Source organism: Felis catus, chromosome B4 (genome assembly GCF_018350175.1).
Source record: "Felis catus isolate Fca126 chromosome B4, F.catus_Fca126_mat1.0, whole genome shotgun sequence".
Lineage (NCBI taxonomy): Eukaryota > Metazoa > Chordata > Mammalia > Carnivora > Felidae > Felis > Felis catus.
This window is the reverse complement of record NC_058374.1, coordinates 64,597,472-64,616,237: the sequence shown is the minus strand read 5'-3', so window position 1 is coordinate 64,616,237 and position 18,766 is coordinate 64,597,472. Positions and strand designations below refer to the sequence as shown.

The window sequence follows — 18,766 nt, the reverse complement described above, 5'->3', positions numbered from 1 at the left end:
TTCCAGTGATAAACCCACATGATGTTTCACAAAAATAGTCCAAAGAGGGCATTGGGAAAGAAAGAAAGAAAGAAAGAAAGAAAGAGGAGAAAGGAAAAGAAAAGAAGGGAGGGAGGGAGAGAGATGGAAAGAAAGAAAAGAAAGGAAGAAAGGGAGGGAGGGAAAGTGAAAAAACAAAAAGAGAAGGAAGGAGGGAATGAACAAGCAGCAGAGAAACAAAGAGAGACACACTGGAAGTGAAATCTGAATTAAACATAAATGGAGTTACAGGAGAAACGGTTGAATTTGCGAATATTGACCCTGATGCCATTTCAAGGAATTTAGATATGCAGCCAAGGCAATTTGGTGATGGAGAGGTATCGATATAAATCAAAAGAATAGTTGTTACAAAAAGGATTAAAAGGTTCTAGAGAAAATGACATGGGCACACTAAAGGCACTCTCAGAGATATTTTCAGACACTGAAAGTGCAAAGGATAGAATGTTGAAAGCTGATCCAAACTTACGAGTATGACAATTTAACAAGGCATAGAAAAGATTCTTGTTCCGATAATAAATTATGTGATGAGAGGGTGGCAAGATCAAACTATTCTTGATAAGTGTTTGGTGGGGAGGAGGCACAGTTCAAATTTCTGTTTCAAAAGCTTGGATATCTTTAATATTCTATAAAACATAAATTTAATTTCCCTAGTTTATTTTGGGGAGGGTTAAATTTTTATCTCAAAGATAAGTTTTTTACAAGGAAAACTTTAAATATGTTTCTAATTTTTGGATTACAGTGTACTAAGTAGTTTTACTATTTTTTCAATTCTTTATATATTTATAATCAACAATAAGGGAGTTTTAAATGTTCTGATAAAAAAAATTTTTAAAGATCACAAAACAAAGAGCACCTGGCTGGCTCAGTTGGTAGAGCATGCGACTCTTGATCTTGGAGTCATGAGTTCAAGCCCCACATTGAGCATAGACCTTACTTCAAAACAAAAAAGAGAGAGGGGCACCTGGGTGGCGTAGTCGGTTAAGTGTCCGACTTCAGCCAGGTCACGATCTCAAGGTCCGTGAGTTCGAGCCCCGCGTCAGGCTCTGGGCTGATGGCTCAGAGCCTGGAGCCTGCTTCCGATTCTGTGTCTCCCTCTCTCTGCCCCTCCCCCGTTCATGCTCTGTCTCTCTCTGTCCCAAAAATAAAAAATAAACGTTGAAAAAAAAATTAAAAAAAAAAAAAAAGAGAGAAAGAAAAAAGATCATAGTACAATTGAATTTTCTCCATTAATTGTGAGTTTGTTTTGCATGGTTTCAGTTTACACAATCATTTATGACCCATCAATATCATGCAAAACGAGGACTGCCTGTATAGTACACTCATCGCTTCTTGGCCTTTTGGCTAAGATCAAATGTATAGTACAGTCATGAAATTAGAATTAAAAATACAGTTATGTTATCTTATTAGAGCCTTCTAAGTCATAGCTTTGATTTTATGACATAGTGCTTGCCCATATCTGGAACACAATCCACAAGGTATATATTATGGCTATAGAAACCAAAATATTCCAAAATAATAGTATTACAGGTTAAAAAAAAAACCCAACTAGGCTGTAGTATCAGAGAATTCGACTCTAATCTTGGCACAAGCATTTACCTAACGCTATGACTCTGGGCAAGTTTCTTAACTTACAAAAGGATGATTGAGTAAGACCGTGAATTTAATGCTCCAGGTATTCTAATGTTAGCCATTGTTAACATTTGGGTAACTGGTCATTCCCATGACCAAAATATTTCTACATGGCAAACGCCTTTGTTTCACAGATTTGTATCTGTATTTGCAAAAGTAACTATTTCATTTCAAAGTCAAGACATATTTCAATACAAATCCCCCTGGTTGGGTTTCATTAGATATAACAAATTGTATCACCATAGCCGAAGATGAATGGACTTATCCAGACTATTGGGCAATAATTTTAAATGAAAAAATGCAGGTAATTATGTAATGTACTTGATGAAAAGCCAAGTCAGTTGAATTTTTGATAAGGGAGACAGAAAATCTTCTAAATATTCTATTATTGATATTGTAGACAATATCAATGAAAATGTATAATTTTAGGAATGTTTTTTTCTCTTGAAAACTAAGTGTATTTACTCTGAAAAACCTAAACATCATTTGATTAGTATATATGATTACAACAGACAAAGCTGTTTCCAAAAAGCCTTTGAATAAAATAAAAATTGGACCAGAACAAAAGGCACTAAATATGTCTCAACCTTGTTTTTAGAGGAAAAAGTGTTATAATAAATGAGGTGATACCATTAGGAGAATTTCAATCTGTACTCTGCCAATTCTGATTTACAAATAACATTTTCTAAGCTTACAAGGTAAATCTGTCAGGTTCTTCATGATAGTCTCTCCAGAAAATATCAAATAGGACACTGTCTCTTTCATGTCTGTATTTTCCACATACAGTATTAATTATCACACTCAGTATATTTCTGGTGGAATCACTTGAACAGAGAATGATATCAAAATTTACACACACATACACACACACATACACACACACGCACACACACATACACACACACTTACACACACACACACACACACACACACACACACACACACTTTTTTTTCCAGACAGTTATGGTTGGTTTGTTCCCCCTCCAATGATAACTAAATTGTGGATAAAATTATATTTGGATTTCAGAAGCAGTGCACAAACTAAGATGTGTAAAGCACTTCAAAGATTAAAATTACTATTCATTTTAAGGGTACTATTTTAATCTCTATTGGTGAAGAACTTATCTAAGGGAGACTTGCTCTGTTAATTAGCATCTTCCATAGTGACTAAAATCTTCATCTTCTATCTGGAACTGAGTATTTTATTTTTTATGGTAGGGCGGGTTGTTTTGCCAGAAAACTTGAATGCAGAATTTGTGAACTCTTTAATCCAGTATAAGTATACAATACATGTTAACTATTATTATTATTGTCATTATGTCCCATAAAAATTTTTTTAAGTAATCTCTACCACCAATGTGGGACTCAAACCCATGACCCTGAGATCAAGAGTTGCATCCTTTACTGACTGACCGAGCCACGTGTCCCTCCCATAGAAATTTTTTAATTTCACTGTATGTTTATCTTTTAAATGAACACATTTATATGTATTGAGTCCTGATAGCTCTTTTGTGGAAGAACAAAAGAAAAGATAGTCAGAATTTGCACATCCAAAGGACTTTTATAAGAAAAGAAATCAAAGCTACTTATATGCCATTAGTATTCTTTCTTTCTTTCTTTCTTTCTTTCTTTCTTTCTTTCTTTCTTTCTTTCTTTCTTTTCTTCCTTCTTGAGAGAGAGAGAGAGAGAGAGAGAGAGAGAGAGAGAGAGAATGTGTGAGCAGGGGAAGGGCAGAGAGAGAGGGGGACACAGAATCCAAAGCAGGCTCCAAGCTCCAAGCTGTCAGCACAGAGTCTAACACAAAGCTTGAACCCACAAACTGTGATATCAGGACCTGAGTCGAAGTTGGATGCTTAACAGACTGAGCCACCCAGGTACCCCTATATGCTATTCATTTTCATAAAGTCTTTATCCTGGTCAACTGACTCTCAATTTGAATGGATAGTGTGATTCTTGTAATGGTATACCTAGGACTGACATACACAAATAGAAATCAGAAATAAATAATTTATTCTTCTCTGCTTGAAGTAAAACTATTCTGGCAATGCATATCTGTTCCCTGACAAACAAGAACTATGAAAAAGATCAATCTAGTGAAATGTCAACTGGTGGAACAGAGTTGCCAAAGGATCGCAATTCCACTCCTAAGCATATACTGAAGAGAATTAAAACATATGTGCACACAAAAACTTGTACATAAATGTTCATGCCATTATTCATAACAGTCAAAAAGTGGAAACAATTCAAATGTTCATCACTGGTAAATGGATAAATAGAATGCGGTATATCCAAATAATGGAATATTACTTGCCAAGAAAAGAGAATGAAATACTAATATATGTTGCAACATACATGAACCTCAAACATGTTATGCTAAATGGAAAAAGCCAGTCATAGGGCGCCTGGGTGGCTCAGTCTGTTGAGGGTTCAACTTCAGTTCAGGTCATGATCTCATGGTTTGTGAGTTTGAGCCCAGCATTGGGCTCTGCTGTCAGCATGGAGCCTACTTCGGATCCTCTGTCCCCCCCTTCCTGCACCTCCCTTGCTCATGCTCTCTCTCTAAAATAAATAAACATTGAAAAAGAAAAAAGAAAAACTCAGTCATGAAAGGCCACCTGTTGTATGATTCCATGTACATCAAATGTCTAGAATAGACAAATCTATAAAGACAGAAAGTAGATTAGTGGTTGCTCAGGGCTGGAGTGGTTAATGAGTACATGGTTTATTTTTGGTGCAATGAAAATACTCTAAAATTGACCATGGTGATGGTTGCACAACTCTGTAAATACACTAAAAAACAATGAATTATACCCTTTAGCTGGGTGGATGTATTTTACGTGAATTATATCTCCAGAAAGTTCTTAAAAAATGACATAGACTCCCTTGCTATTGTGATAATAGATGCCCTTTTATGTTTTGATATATGGCAGGAAAAGTAAGGCTTCTGAGAAATTCATTTGCTTATAAAGCTTATATTAAAGGTAATCTTTAATTATAAAGTCTGTAATCATTTAATGAGTTGTCAACTTTGTCCTAGGAAACTGTATATGTCACTTTAAGTTTTAAAAAACACAGAGCATCTTCTTATAATTAATTTCTCCCCATAAATATTCTGTAAGTCTTTTTAAGCACATATAATATTTGATTTGATTTGATTTTGGTGACAAAAACATCTGTGCTTCAGTTTCCCTACCTGTAAAATGAAGATAATAATACTATCTACCCCATACAGTTGTTGCAAACACCAACCAATTAATCAAATATATATAAACTGCTCTGAACTCTTATGGGACATATAGCAAATTGACCACTTACCATCATTATAGGAAAAACTAAAATTGTTTTTAATAGAGTGGATCTAAATATAATATGAATCTTTATTCTTTCACAACCATGAGGATACAACAAAATATCAGTTTCAGTTTCATAGAAACATTGTTGTTTTGTCACATTAAATGTAAAATATAGCTAGTGTGATACTGAAGGAAAAAAATCCGAAAGTTTTCCCCTTAGTTTGACCAAGGAGAAAACTCTCTGCAATGTGACGTTAGACAGAGGCTATTTATTGAAGGCAGAAATATTAGCATAAGCATAGAGACTCCTTTAAATAGATTAAGAAATTTAGTTTCCTCAGACAGGATCTACTTATTTTCATTCTAATAAAACTAATTAAGTTACCTGACCAGTACTGGAAAATATCAATTACAGTTGGCCCTTGAACAACGCAGTACTGTTTGATTGGAAGCCTTACCAATAACATAAAGTCAAATTAATACATATTTTATATGTTATTTGTGTTATACACTAGTTTTTTTTTATAATAAAGTAAGCTAGAGAAAAAAAGTTATTAAGAAAATCATAAGGAAGGGACACCTTTACAGTACTGTACTGTATTTACAAAAAAAAATCTGTGTGTAAGTGGACCCATGCAATTCAAACCATGTTGTTCAAGGGTAAACTGTTTAATCTGTTTTAAATAACCGAGTCTTGAGGGCAATACAACTGTCAGAGACACTATTTCAATTGCAGTTGTCCTAGATTTTCATATTAATTATTGCCATTTCCCAGCAGATGGCAGTATGACCTCTTTAGAAATGGACCTATTTTTTTTTTTTTTTTCCCTAATTCTAACTAACAAAGGCCTAGAGACTACTGATGGGGCTAATTTATTACCTTCCCTTTATAGATGCGTCTCAGAGAAGTAAAGCAACTCACCCATCATTCCTGATACCCAAGGCAAAAACAGATATTTTTTCTTTTCAGAACCAAGGCAAATAAATACCCATAGATGGGAAAACATAATTAACATGCATAGATGGGAACTTGTAAGATAAGAATAGGCCAATAGGCTTTGACCTGGGTATGCTGTTTACAAAAGGTTTCTTTAATTCTCAGGAAGAATAATTTAAAAGCTGCATATTCCCTGGTACAGGGTGTTAGATCCCTGCCTGTGCCTCTCTATGTCTCCACAAACTGACAACATTAACTAAGCACAGGCGTTCAATTTGAAGGTGCACAACTTTCTCTCAGATGCGGTACTTTGGACCCTGGCCAAAAGAAATACTAAGAGACAAGTGAACTATGAAAATACAAGCTGGGATATCCAAAGTATTCTGATGTTAGAAGCTGAGGTACACAAGACTGAGAACTGCCTGAACAGTATGGCAGCTGTAATGCCCCACGACAGCCATAATTTCAAAATCGCAAGTGGCTTTAAATAAAAGTTGTATCATAACTCATGGGGTAGTGATATTCAGACAGCCCTAGACTCCTAAAGCAGCAAAATTGCACCTGCCTGATGAGAGGCCTTCTCTGGTCCTCATTTTCTCCTCTTAGAATGAACAGTCACATGTTTCACTACAAAAATGTTAATAGTGGGATGCCTGGGTGGCTCAGTCGGTTAAGCGGCCGACTTTGGCTCAGGTCATGATCTCACGGTCTGTGAGTTCGAGCCCCGCGTCGGGCTCTGTGTTGACAGCTCGGAGCCTGGAGCCTGCTTCTGATTCTGTGTCTCCCTCTCTCTCTGCCCCTCCCCTGTTCATGCTCTGTCTCTCTCTGTCTCAAAAATAAATAAACATTAAAAAAAATGTTAATAGTATTTGATCATTCACTGCTGCACCTGATCTCATTAGGGATGTCGCAAAATATATAGTATATGCTGTATATTACCTTTCTACATTCTGAACATTTCATTCAACACATTTGGCTCCAAGCATTTCAGATAGTCACACGTAAAGTACATCTGATTGCTTGTTCCTTGGGATGTCCAGACAGTGGTGCTGACACACAGGATATGCTGCAAGGTGCATTAAGAGTACTGCTGTGTATCAGAACTGTCATATTATTTTCAAGCCTCATTAACATCAAAGACAACTGCAATTACTTTTCGGTAATGTATCCTGTAATGTTTTTATAATTTGCTTATTTATACAAATTAAACCCAAGGGGGATGCACAGCTAAGGAAAACCTATCAGATTATAAATTATGCATGAAAAGATACATTCCGCTATACTTGTACTCAACAGTTTGAAAGAAATATATTCTTAGAAAAAGTTAATGCGCTTTTTTTTTAAACTTTTTTTTAACGTTTTACTTATTTTTGAAACAGGGAGAGACAGAGCATGAACAGGGGTGGGTCAGAGAGAGGGAGACACAGAATCTGAAACAGGCTCCAGACTCTGAGCTGTCAGCAAAGAGCCTGACGTGGGGCTCGAACCACGGACCGCGAGATCATGACCTGAGCCGAAGTCGGCCGCTTAACTGACTGAGCCACCCAGGCGCCCCAGTTAATGTGCTTTTTAAAAAATGTTGCTTACCAAAAGATGGTGACTTTGTCTAAACCATAATTAGATGTTAGTGTTGTTGCTGTGAGACTGGAAGCTGTAAGCCCCCCATTCCTGTGTTGAGCCTGGTCTCCACAACTAAATGCGGTGCTAACTTTGGAACATAAGGCCGTGCCTGTGCCTCTTCATATCTTGACAAACTGTCAACATTAATTAAACCCTGGTACACTGTTGTCTGCTGTACTGAGGGAAGGTTTACCCGGCCAAGTCTTTCTCTCCCTAACTTTCTGCTAAATGAACATCCCTTTTCAGACCTCACGCTGACACTTCACTGTTACCTTCCTGTATTCTTACCAGTGAGCACATTAGTCCCTTCTGAGATGACTCTCCCGGAGCCAACTGTCCAACAGTAAGTTAATAATACTAATAAAAGCTAAAGAGAGTGCTCCAGGCACTATGGAGTTGAAGTAGTCATAACAGTTCACAATTATTGAGCGTTTACGAGGCACTCTACACACATTAACTCATAAACCATGCCACTCTAATGGAGAAGGTAGTCTGTATCCCCATTTTATGGGAGAGTAAAGTGCTGTCTTTCTATAGGAGGATTCTCAACTAGCAGTTGACCCTTGGAGCATTTGAAACGGGTGGGGCATTTCATCATCACGTTGCCTGAGGAGATGTAACCGGCACTTAATAGGTTGGGACCAGAGACACTAAACCTCTGGTAGCTCACCAGTCACAGACAAGGAGGAATCATCCCACCCCAATGCAAATGACATTCCAACCCGGAATCGCTCCCTTGCTGAGAACTTGTCTCCACCATTCTTTTTGTTACACAACTCATTTCTTTCAGAATTTTCTATAATTTCAGATGACCTACAGGATTAAATGGGAGAGCAGCCCTGAGTTTGCAGCCCAAGGGCCGACCTAGTTGAAAACTGTTGTGCTGTTTCATGCAGAAAAGCCCCTCTTCCGAATCTACACTGCCACCCTAATAAGAAGAAACAAAAGTCTTGGCATGCTAACTTTTTATCCTAAAGCCACCAACGTGATAGTTTAAGAAAAATTTTATATTAATTCTATTTAATTTGGGGGCATGAATTCTTATATTATCTGTCACATACAAATTTAAAATATGTTTGCTATCAATCTAGTTGTATTAGTGTGAACTGAGCAAAAAGACATAAAAAAATATTACCTACACAGAACTGAACTTTGCAGTCAGATAAAAGTCTATATACATTCATTTTCTTCCAATGGCCATGCCCTCTTGATTTCAGTTAAACATTGTGAAAACGAATTCTTTGCTAGTAGCCAAGAGCACAGGGCAGGTAAAGTGTACAATGTGTTAACTCGTGATGTAATATTAACAATAAACCTATAAAATTAACTTCACTCGGTCTCCAGATTTTTATTTATTTCCGCTAATTTCACTTTTTAGCCATCATTTCTGTAGAGGCAGAACATTATAAGCCCTGTTTACCATAGAAATAAATGACTGCACAGTCCTGATGGCCTCTAACCAGCTGTATGCAGATAAACTTGGGGGGTGAGGGGGTGGGTAACAGACCAAAGAGTTAATCACCTGACAAGCCTGTTGAACCAGATTCCTGGTTCAGAAGATTTGCATGGAGCCCAAGAATGTGTACTATAAAGAAGCCCTCAGATGATGGTATTGGTGGCAGTGCTATGCTTCAGAGGAGATTCCCATTAGCACTAGATTAAGGTATGGCAGGGAGGCAGTATCTAAACTAGAAAAGCCATCTCACAGTGAGATAAACTTAAAAGGCAGGACTCTTCACAAGATATTTGAATTTGAAGATGCTAAAAATTTAAGGCCTAGCTCATGTTGAAATAAGAACTCCTTGGTTTCAGATTTATACCTGCTCTGTATTTTGAATCATATGATATCCTGGCTAATTTATAGACTGAAAGTCCTTCATGTCTTTTAAAAGCTTCGGGGCGCCTGGGTGGCTCAGTCGGTTCAGCGACCGACTTCGGCTCAGGTCATGATCTCACGGTTTGTGAGTTCGAGCCCCGCGTCAGGCTCTGTGCTGACAGCTCAGAGTCTGGAGCCTGCTTCTGATTCTGTGTCTCGCTCTCTCTCTGCCCCTCCCCCACTCATGCTCTCTCTCTCTCTGTCTCAGAAATAAATAAACATTAAAAAAAATTAAAAAAAAAAAAGCTTAAAGTATTCCTGCGAAGTGTATCGTTATTCTTTAACACTACAGTTGTTTGTGGTGGAAAAGTCAGATCACTCATGTATAAAGCTTTTGAATTCCTCTGTTAGAAACGCATCAAGAGGCTTCTCTCCCTTCACACCTGATCATAATCCACTTTGTGGCTCTAAGATATATTTCCTAAAGCCAGGCAAATGAGAGATTTCTTTTCAACACCTCTTTGGTTGTGTCTTTCTAAAATACTATACTTTCAAGGTTGCCAGGTGAAGAAGCAGTATGTCAAAAAATAAGCTAGAAGTAAAATGTGAGAAGAAGATATCACAAAACAGGCTCCGTGCAGCCTGCAAGAAGTTCACAGTAACAGAAGAGATTTTACCTGCATAAGTTGCTGCTTTAACTTCTGTATTTCTGAAATGTTCAGCTCACTGAATAAGTCAGAAACGGGGTGTAGAGACTCTCCTTTCCTTAAAGTGGGAGTCCGATAGTCTCCATTGAGTTTCACAAGGGGCCCGTGGATATGCCCATTCATTTTGTCGTCATTGTTTGGTTCACCCCCATCCTCGGCAAACTTGAGTCCATCGACAGAGATGCTAAGATGGTTGTCATTGAGGGTGATATACTGGGAGAGCTCCTTCCGCAGGATGTTCTTTTGTTCCCTCTCATTTTTTAAGGTCTCAAGGGCTTCTTCCAGCTGGTGCTCTGCGATCTCTTTCAACCGGATGGCATCTTCCAGCTGGCTGTTGAGCAGCACGGTTTCTTCCTCAAATCGCTTAATCTCATGCTTTAGGCCTTCGTATTCAACCTGAATTAGATATGACAAAGAAGATTCATAAAACTAAAATTTGGGTCTTACAACACTGCCATTAACCATTCTAGTAGACCTAATTATTTAAAAAATTAAAATGTTAGTTTCGGGCATACAATATAGCAAGTAGACTAACATAACACTGTACGTTAACTAAAAACAAAATAAAAGAAAGAAACTACGCAGTATAAATTGTTTCTCTACAAAATAAATCTCAAATCTCAGTACACAGTATATATACTCTTAAGGTAACACAGGACAGGTTCTTTGTATGTAAATTATATAATTTATAACATATTATTATTATATAATTTATATATGTAACATGATATATAATCTATATATATGTTAAGTTATATATATAAATTCAATTCTTAGCAGAGATGAAAAAGGTGTCTGTTTTTATGATTTCTTTTTATAGGAGCCAATGGCCAAAAGGGGGCATTGTTTGCCTAAAAAACAAAAACAAAAACCAGGAATTTAAAAAAAAAAACAACAACATAGTTTATCAGAATATCTACAACCAAGAAAATATTTTATCATCACTATTATTTTGTTTTATTCAATTATTAATGATAAGGAAATTTTTATACTCATAAATTAGCTAAAATATCACAATAAGAATTTAATCTCAAGAAAATATGTGTGAGGGTAAAACAAAACAAAGAACAATTTTATGTGCTTACAGATAGAATCTGAATAGCGGTACTGATTATCTAATAACAAATATATATATATATTGTTATCAATGTAATATTCTTTTGAATTAGAATCAAATAGCCTGCTTAAACACTCTCTCGGTCATGAATGCCCACAAGTGAAAGAGATCCCTACTCTAAATCGACATGCCACTTTGTTTGTTTTCTTTTGTTTTGAATTTAAATTTTAGTTAATGATGAAGTTTTTGGGGTTAAGGTGGGATCCAGAGCCTACGACCAAGAAAGAATTCTTGAGACGTCTTTGGTGCAAAAATGGTGACTTTATTAAAGCACAGGGACAGGACCCATGAGCAGGAAGAGCTGCCCCAGACCCTGTGAAGAGACTGGTCATATATTTGGGAGTTGGGGGAGATAAAGTCCAGAGGAAGATTCCAAAGAGATTTTCATATGCTAAAGAAGACTCACAGGATACCGGAGGCCTAGCTATTGTCAAGCTAAGATAGTTTTTCCCTCTAGTAAATCATTAGCATTAAGACAGCAGGGAGTTCCTGGAGAAACATTTTACTCTGCCTGCCTCAAGTATTTGTCAGTGGGCTGCAGGTTATAAGGAAATTTAGTTCTACCTGCCATTTCCTTCCCACATCAGTTAACATACAGTGCAATATTGATTTCAGAGGTAGAATTCAGTGATCCTTCACTTACAACAGCCAGTGTTCATCACAAGTGCCCTCCTTAGTACCCATCACCCACCTAGCACATCTCTTACCCACTTCCCCACCATCAACCCTCAGTTTGTTCTCTATCTCTAGTCTCTTGTGGTTCCCCTTTCACATGTCACTTTTTAATTTAATAACTCTTTTACCTCCACAGAGGTAATTTCCTCAGAAGGAAGAAATACTTGTTATGCACCTAGGCGTCCCTCACAGTGATTCAATATTCTTCCATCATGTTCCAACAGAATTCTGCTCTTCAACAAGTGTTTGCCGAATAAATTATTGTGGAAGAAAAAATAAACTAGGAAGGTAATATAATAAAGTCATTATATTAGATACTAATATAAACTATGTGTTTAGCTTTACATTTATCTTAGTGTTTATATTAAACTTCTATTTTAAGAAATATTAAAAAAAATTAAAGGATGGGGGATCTTTTTTTTTTTTAATGTTTTTAATTTATTTTTTGAGACAGAGAGAGACAGAGCATGAGCAGGAGAGGGGCAGAGAGAGAGGGAGACACAGAATCCACAGCAGGCTCCAGGCTCTGAGCTGTCAGCACAGAGCCTGACGTGGGGCTCGAACTCACAGACTGCGAGATCATGACCTGAGCTAAAGTCGGACACTTAACCGACTGAGCCACCCAGGCGCCCCAAGGATGGGGATCTTTAATTCCACCCTCCAACCCCTGTTCTTCACATAATCTCAATGCAATGGCTTATCTCATAAAGGTTAGGATAACAATTTTTGTTATAGGTTTAGGTCAGATATAGGTTTGGCTGATGTAACAGAGACCTAAGTAAGAATGATTTAGTCTAGATAGAAGTTTGTTTCTCTGTCTCATGTAACACTATGGATGTAGTCAGTCAAGGGCCAATAGGACTCTCTGCTCCATCATAAGGTCATCCAGGAACCAGGCTTCTCCTGTCTTATTGCACTGTCTTCTACTCTGGCCCATATGATCTAAGGCAGTATGCCACCTTGATCATGTTTCAAGCAGTGGCTCAAAGTAAGGGGAACACCCCTTCCCTTTAAGCACATGTCCCAAAAGGTGCTCATCACTTCTCATATACCATTGGGCAATACTAGTCATATGAAACTTATTTACAAGGGAGGTGGAAGAATAAGAATATATCTTTCCTCTGGGTAGCCTTATGCTCAGTTAAAACTGGGTAATACATTGGGAGAAAGGAATAATGGATAATGCTGGACAAACAGCACTCACCGTTATACGAGATCATTGGAACTTCACATGTCCATGACAGAATCATTCAAAAGACTCAAATCATGGAAATTGCTTGGGATAACAGAATCTGTGTCTTTATATCATGGTTTCTTCTAGGCTTGCTTATATACTGTAAAGTTATCTTCCTCTTGACCTTCTCTTTTCCCTTCCCTGGACAACTCAGGATACCTATCATTTGCTAACCTTTCCTAGTATTTCAACCAATCCTCTGACTGCCCCCAAATTATATGATAGCTTTACATATGCAGACATTTCTCTAGTTTGCATTGTAGACCTTTTATTCTGTAATCCTTGTTAAACTGATAGCTTACGCCAGGGACTGTCAAACATTACTGTGTCTTCTGGACAAAAGCTAGCCCACCACCTATTTTTACAAAAATAAAGTTTTATTAGAATACATTCAACCTATTTTGTCTATGGCTATTTTCATGCTACAACACCAGAGTGGAGTAGTTGGAAGAGACGCTGTTAGACATATATTAGGCCTGCAAAACCTAACATATTTACTGCCTGGCCCTTTATTGAAAATTTTACTGATTTCTGAGCTATACTTGAAGACACTGTAGATTTTTTTAGTTTATAATTCTTATTTAATTGACGGTACACTTCGTATAAGACTTGATCTCTTTGTCTCTGGGCAGCTTCACTCGCTCTACTCACATCTCACTCAAATACTCCTAATATTTACCCAGCTGTTTCATGTTTCTCTGCCTCAGCAAAGGACGTCATCTGGAACACTCCTATTCATCTTTCAAGACCCATGTCAAAAATCTGATCCTAACTCCAAAGGCAAACAGATCCCTCTTTTCTGATGCCATTACCATAAGGCCACATTACATGATTAGAGGTCCAGCAAAGGAGAGGTACCAAGAAACAGGAATGAGAAGGCACTTAAAAAATTGATGTTTGATTTTTTAAAGATATCATCAAAGTAGTCACTATTAGAAAAATCAGTACTTTGGTACAATTTCTTATAGCAACTTCACAGCTTAGTAACTTTCTTATTTTTAACTACAAGAGGGTTGGGGGTAAGTATCATAATCTTTTTAGAGTTTAGGAACTCTAAAAATCTTAATCTGGCCTGCCGGGGTCCAGCCCCAGTAGTTCCAGGGGTTCCCGAAGGATGAATGGCATCCGTGAGATGACAAATGGACACAGACAACAGCAGTGTGTTAGACTGGCCACTTTATTATGGCAAACGTGGCATCATATTTGTTAGCAATTTGTTTGTAGCGTGCGTCATCTATGTTTCTCGGCATTACCTAATTCTAAAAATGTTCCTTTGTGTAATCATCCATTAAGGAACTTCATGGTTATTTCTGTGTAACATTCCCTCCTGCCCTTTGCTTATTGATTAATTTCCCCATATTACTTTCATTATGTATCTACGTTTATTTATAGTTTATAAGGCATTTGCTTTGCTATTTTCATGAAAGGTCATCTAGCTCTCAACACCTCAAGTGGAACATTTACAGGGACATGACTTCTTAATTGTTCCTTTGAACCATTTGCAGCATAAGGAACAAAAGTATTCGCTTTGGTCTGGGGTGCTGGGAGGGAGCCAAGAGGGCCCTGGGAACCCACGCTTATGCGCTCCCAGAGAGACAATGTATACCTAGGAACTAATGAACCATTCTATACCTTAACTCATCAGGTCCAGCTATGCTCTGGAATGCCTCCTGGGGGCCAAGTGGGCCTAGGGGTTGGAGTAACTTGTATCCATAGATACATTCCTTTGTTGCCGGAGTGGGGGTTTCTAATCCATTTGCCCCCCTCCTTGGCTGGGAAACATAGGGGGCTATCCTTCCTTTAGGTAGGGGATGGGCAGGCAGGGGTGGCACCAGCTGGATATAATGTTTCATTATCCGTCTTCGGATTCTCATGGTTTTTCCCAGTTTTCCTGGGGGTCATCCCCAGAAAATGTCCCCAAGTTTGCCCCCCATGGGTTTATTTTGAATCATCAGTGCCAACTGGACCATGGGGATGACCAAGATGAGTAACAGGAGGGATACCAGTAGCTTCCCATTCAGAGGGTCACTGTGCGTTACCCTTCCACCAACCACCCGGGCTGTGCCATCAGGAAGGCTGGATGGATCGGCTCCCAGCACTGGCCCTGTATTGCCAAATCTAACACATAGCTTTAATATGCAATTATGTGGATGGCTATGAGTTTATTATTGCCTTCCCTACTGGGACTATAAATTCTTTAAGCCAGTGACCATATCTTTTGTCCTTAAAAAAGTACATGACCTCACTGAAAGATACTCCTGAAACACTGGTTAAATGAAATAAAACTGAATTGAATACATTCCCTAGGTCTCTTATGATATTATTTCTTGATATAGAAATATATCCCTGGAGGAAATGTCCTTCATAATAGAAGTATGATTGAATTATTAATTTTAAACAGGGTTTCAAAGGCTAGATAACCAATATTGAGTGCTTTAGCTTAGCATGTGAGATATTAGGGACAGAGAACTTATTATTTCCGCCCCCCCCCCACCTGTACATCTCTAGAAATTGAAGCTAACATAATTCCCTGCCCTGTAGGTAATACTGGGACCAGGCAAATTTTTCTGTTAACTCTGTGTTAACCAATACTGAGATGAGGGATAAAAAACTTGGCTGCTTGTGGGAAATACTTGCTCCTAAAAGATGAGACCCATACATCAGGACCCTTGCTTTGTTGTGCCTCCTAACTGACAGCCATTATGTCATAGACTCAATCTATCCCAACCAGCTCCCCACCATGCAAAACCCAGTCTAGAGCCTAAAATCCTATGAACACCCTTTCCCTAAACCTCCCATTTTAGACATTACTGAGGCTCTATCGAGGTGGGTGGTCTCTTACTGGGAGAGGTCTAATAAATAGCTCTGCTTCATCAATGGGTTTTTCTGGTAGGAAATTGACAGTTCACTTGACCTCTCTTCATGGCTCCTATACTTCTTTCAGATATTTTATTTTTAAAAAATATCGAGGTATAAATAATATTTATAAGACTGGACCTATTTTATTTTGTACACGGAACCAAACCAGCACACAGAGCAAAGTAGCTAAAGTTTTCAAAGTTGACTCTCTGATGTTCCCATATATTTCATATTTATAAAATAAATAAAACAATAAAATGTGGTTTGGTTAATTACAATTATCTGAAATTATAATTTCCTTTCTAAGCTGAAAAGAATGAATATAAGAGAAAGAAAGAAACAATTTACTCATTCTTTTAACAGATGTCTATTCAATGTCTTCTACGGGTCAGGCTCCGTACTAAGTGCTATATAATTGTTGAGGGGGAAAGAAAATAAACAAGGTAATATATAGGAACTATATAGAGAATAAGAAGTGCTATTTAAACCAGAGTTATTTAGAAAATAATAAATAGTTAAAAGAGAAATAGAACCTCAGGAAGAAAAAGAATCTTCTAGTTCTCTGAACTAAGCATTTTACAATGCTACTAGCTCACCTATTCAGAGAAATGTCAATACCCAGGCTGCGGGAGTATACTTTACTTAGGGAGCTTCAGTACAAAGCAACATTCAGACCAGTTTTGAGATTGAAAGCCAGCACCGTCATTTCTTTGGGAAAAAAAAACAACTGTGGCATGTATACATAAAATATTATACTTAATACCGCATTAATTGGGAAGAGAGTTTATGATGGATTCTAACTCCTGGCAATAAAGGCCAACAGGAGGAAAAAACACCAAAAAGCTAAACCTAGCATTTTCTTAATTGGGAGAGACTTATAACACTACAGTGTATCCATTTGTCAGGGAATAAGCCAGAATGGCCCTTTGTGCAGAAAATGATTTCAAGTTAATTAATTAGACACTTGATTGGGAAAATTACCATATTGCATCTAGAAAATAAAACTGAAGAGATGCGTACATTTTCCCATTTGTTTGTTTTGTCTTTTTTCAAACTTCTGAGTTAAGCATTTGATTTCCATATTTCAATTACTGGTGGAAGGGCATGGATGAGCCATAAACAGTAATCAGCCAGACTAATAGTACGGATTCCCACAGAAATGGCATCTGGGTTAATGAATACTCACAGGATACCTTGGCAGACTTTCAAGAATACCTAATACTGGCCTAAATTAACCTCCTGAGTCTATCAGTCTACCACATGCAGTGATGGGAGGCTACAGCAAGGCTGTCTGGCCGCACTCCTGCCTGTGCAGAGAGGGTTTAGAAGGACGGGAGCTAATGGCCACTTCAAATATCTGCACTTTAAGTAAATTCGCTTCAAGTCCTCTGCATTCTTCATCAGTGACCAAAACACCAAACAACAACAACAAAAAATACCCTTCTTAAGAAGTTTCTCAGAAACACACTTAAAATTTTTTTTCTCAGACTGATTTTCTTCACGTGAGCTCACTGACTCCAGCCAAACTGAGACCTGGGATGATCACCAGCCCTCAGAACAGAACACACACACAGGGAGTCAGTACTTAAACTGCAAGGATTGAGGTAAAAACAGAGGGGGATGTCCTGGTAGCCCTTTGTAATGGTGTGAAACCAACCCCCCCACTCCTGTGCTCCCTGGTAGATACTTTGTTTCCCCAACATTCCAAAGCTGGGGGGAAGTAGCAATGATCAGAAATCAAATTTCAATTGTGTCAACACGTGGATTTTTTTTTTTCTGGATTCTTTCTTTCCCTTCCCAACCCTTGTTATCTATCAAACCCCAAAATAGTTTTGTATAGAGATATCAGCTTGGGAAGGGAGGAGAAATAGAAGCATACACCTGGGATGGCCTCTAAGTTTACTTACTAAGTTACTTACTTTTGTTACTTACTGTAACATACCACAAGCAAACCAATCTGGAAAATTAAGCAATTAAACTAAGCCTCACTACAAAAAAAAAAAAAAAATTATTTGAACGTCCACACGCAATGTTTTTGGTCAGGTTACAGCTGAAAAAAAATCAGATATTATCTTTTTCTTATAATTTTATTCTTATTCATTTATATTTCATAATCCCTTTCCCTGTGTGATTTGAAAGCAATCTACAGAAAGAGAGAGAAGGGATTGCTCTTAATGAGAAGCTGTCAGGTTAAATTGATTATAATACAATTCAATTCCACCTAAAATAAGTTAACACAGGGCTACAGGATAAACTAAGATTTTGCTTCTTATCCAGCAAAGTTTTATTGTAAATTATCCTTCCAGGTTTGACTTTTAAAGGTTAGCTGAAACAGGAGGAGGGTCAGGAAATACCAGCACATAAATATTGTAGGAAGATTAAGGCAAATTCAGGCAAGTTCCTTTCTGAGAAATAAAGAGATTTAACCTTGGTGGTCAGAAGATGTGGCTCTATCTGGAGTGTAACTCAAAAACTTTTTGAACCTCACCTGGTTCTGCTTTAACGTGGACACGAGTTTCTGCAACGTGATATTTTCTTCTTCCAGCTCAGTGTAGTCCTGAAGGAGGCGGGCTTCTCGGAATTTGTATTCTCGGATTTCATCCTTCATCCGTATTCTCTGTAACTCCACCATCTCATTGTTCTGAAACAACAGAATAGACAATAGATATAAAACTTTCTTATGCTAGGTTTTATAAAGTACAGATACCTTGGTGGTTAAAGATAATAACAAAAACACCTCATAGAATGTCAGTCAGTCCCACCATCTTTCGAATGGCAATGTAGTGGTATGTGACAAAACTTTAAAAGCACATACACGAGATTCAGCAATTCTACATAGA

General features: G+C 37.7%; 1 protein-coding gene across 7 annotated transcripts in view; it reads right to left on the bottom strand.

Moving 5' to 3' along the window:
* The window catches only part of BICD1 (BICD cargo adaptor 1), a 264,954-nt gene that overhangs the window by 48,508 nt on the left and 197,680 nt on the right, over positions 1-18,766 (bottom strand). For all 7 annotated transcript variants that reach the window (XM_023256907.2, XM_023256908.2, XM_023256909.2 and 4 more), the window contains exons 3-4: positions 18,415-18,567; positions 10,012-10,437 (exon numbers count right to left, since the gene is read on the bottom strand). In XM_023256907.2, coding sequence (XP_023112675.1) covers positions 10,012-10,437; positions 18,415-18,567 — 579 coding nt within the window. The remainder of the gene's footprint in view (positions 1-10,011; positions 10,438-18,414; positions 18,568-18,766) is intronic.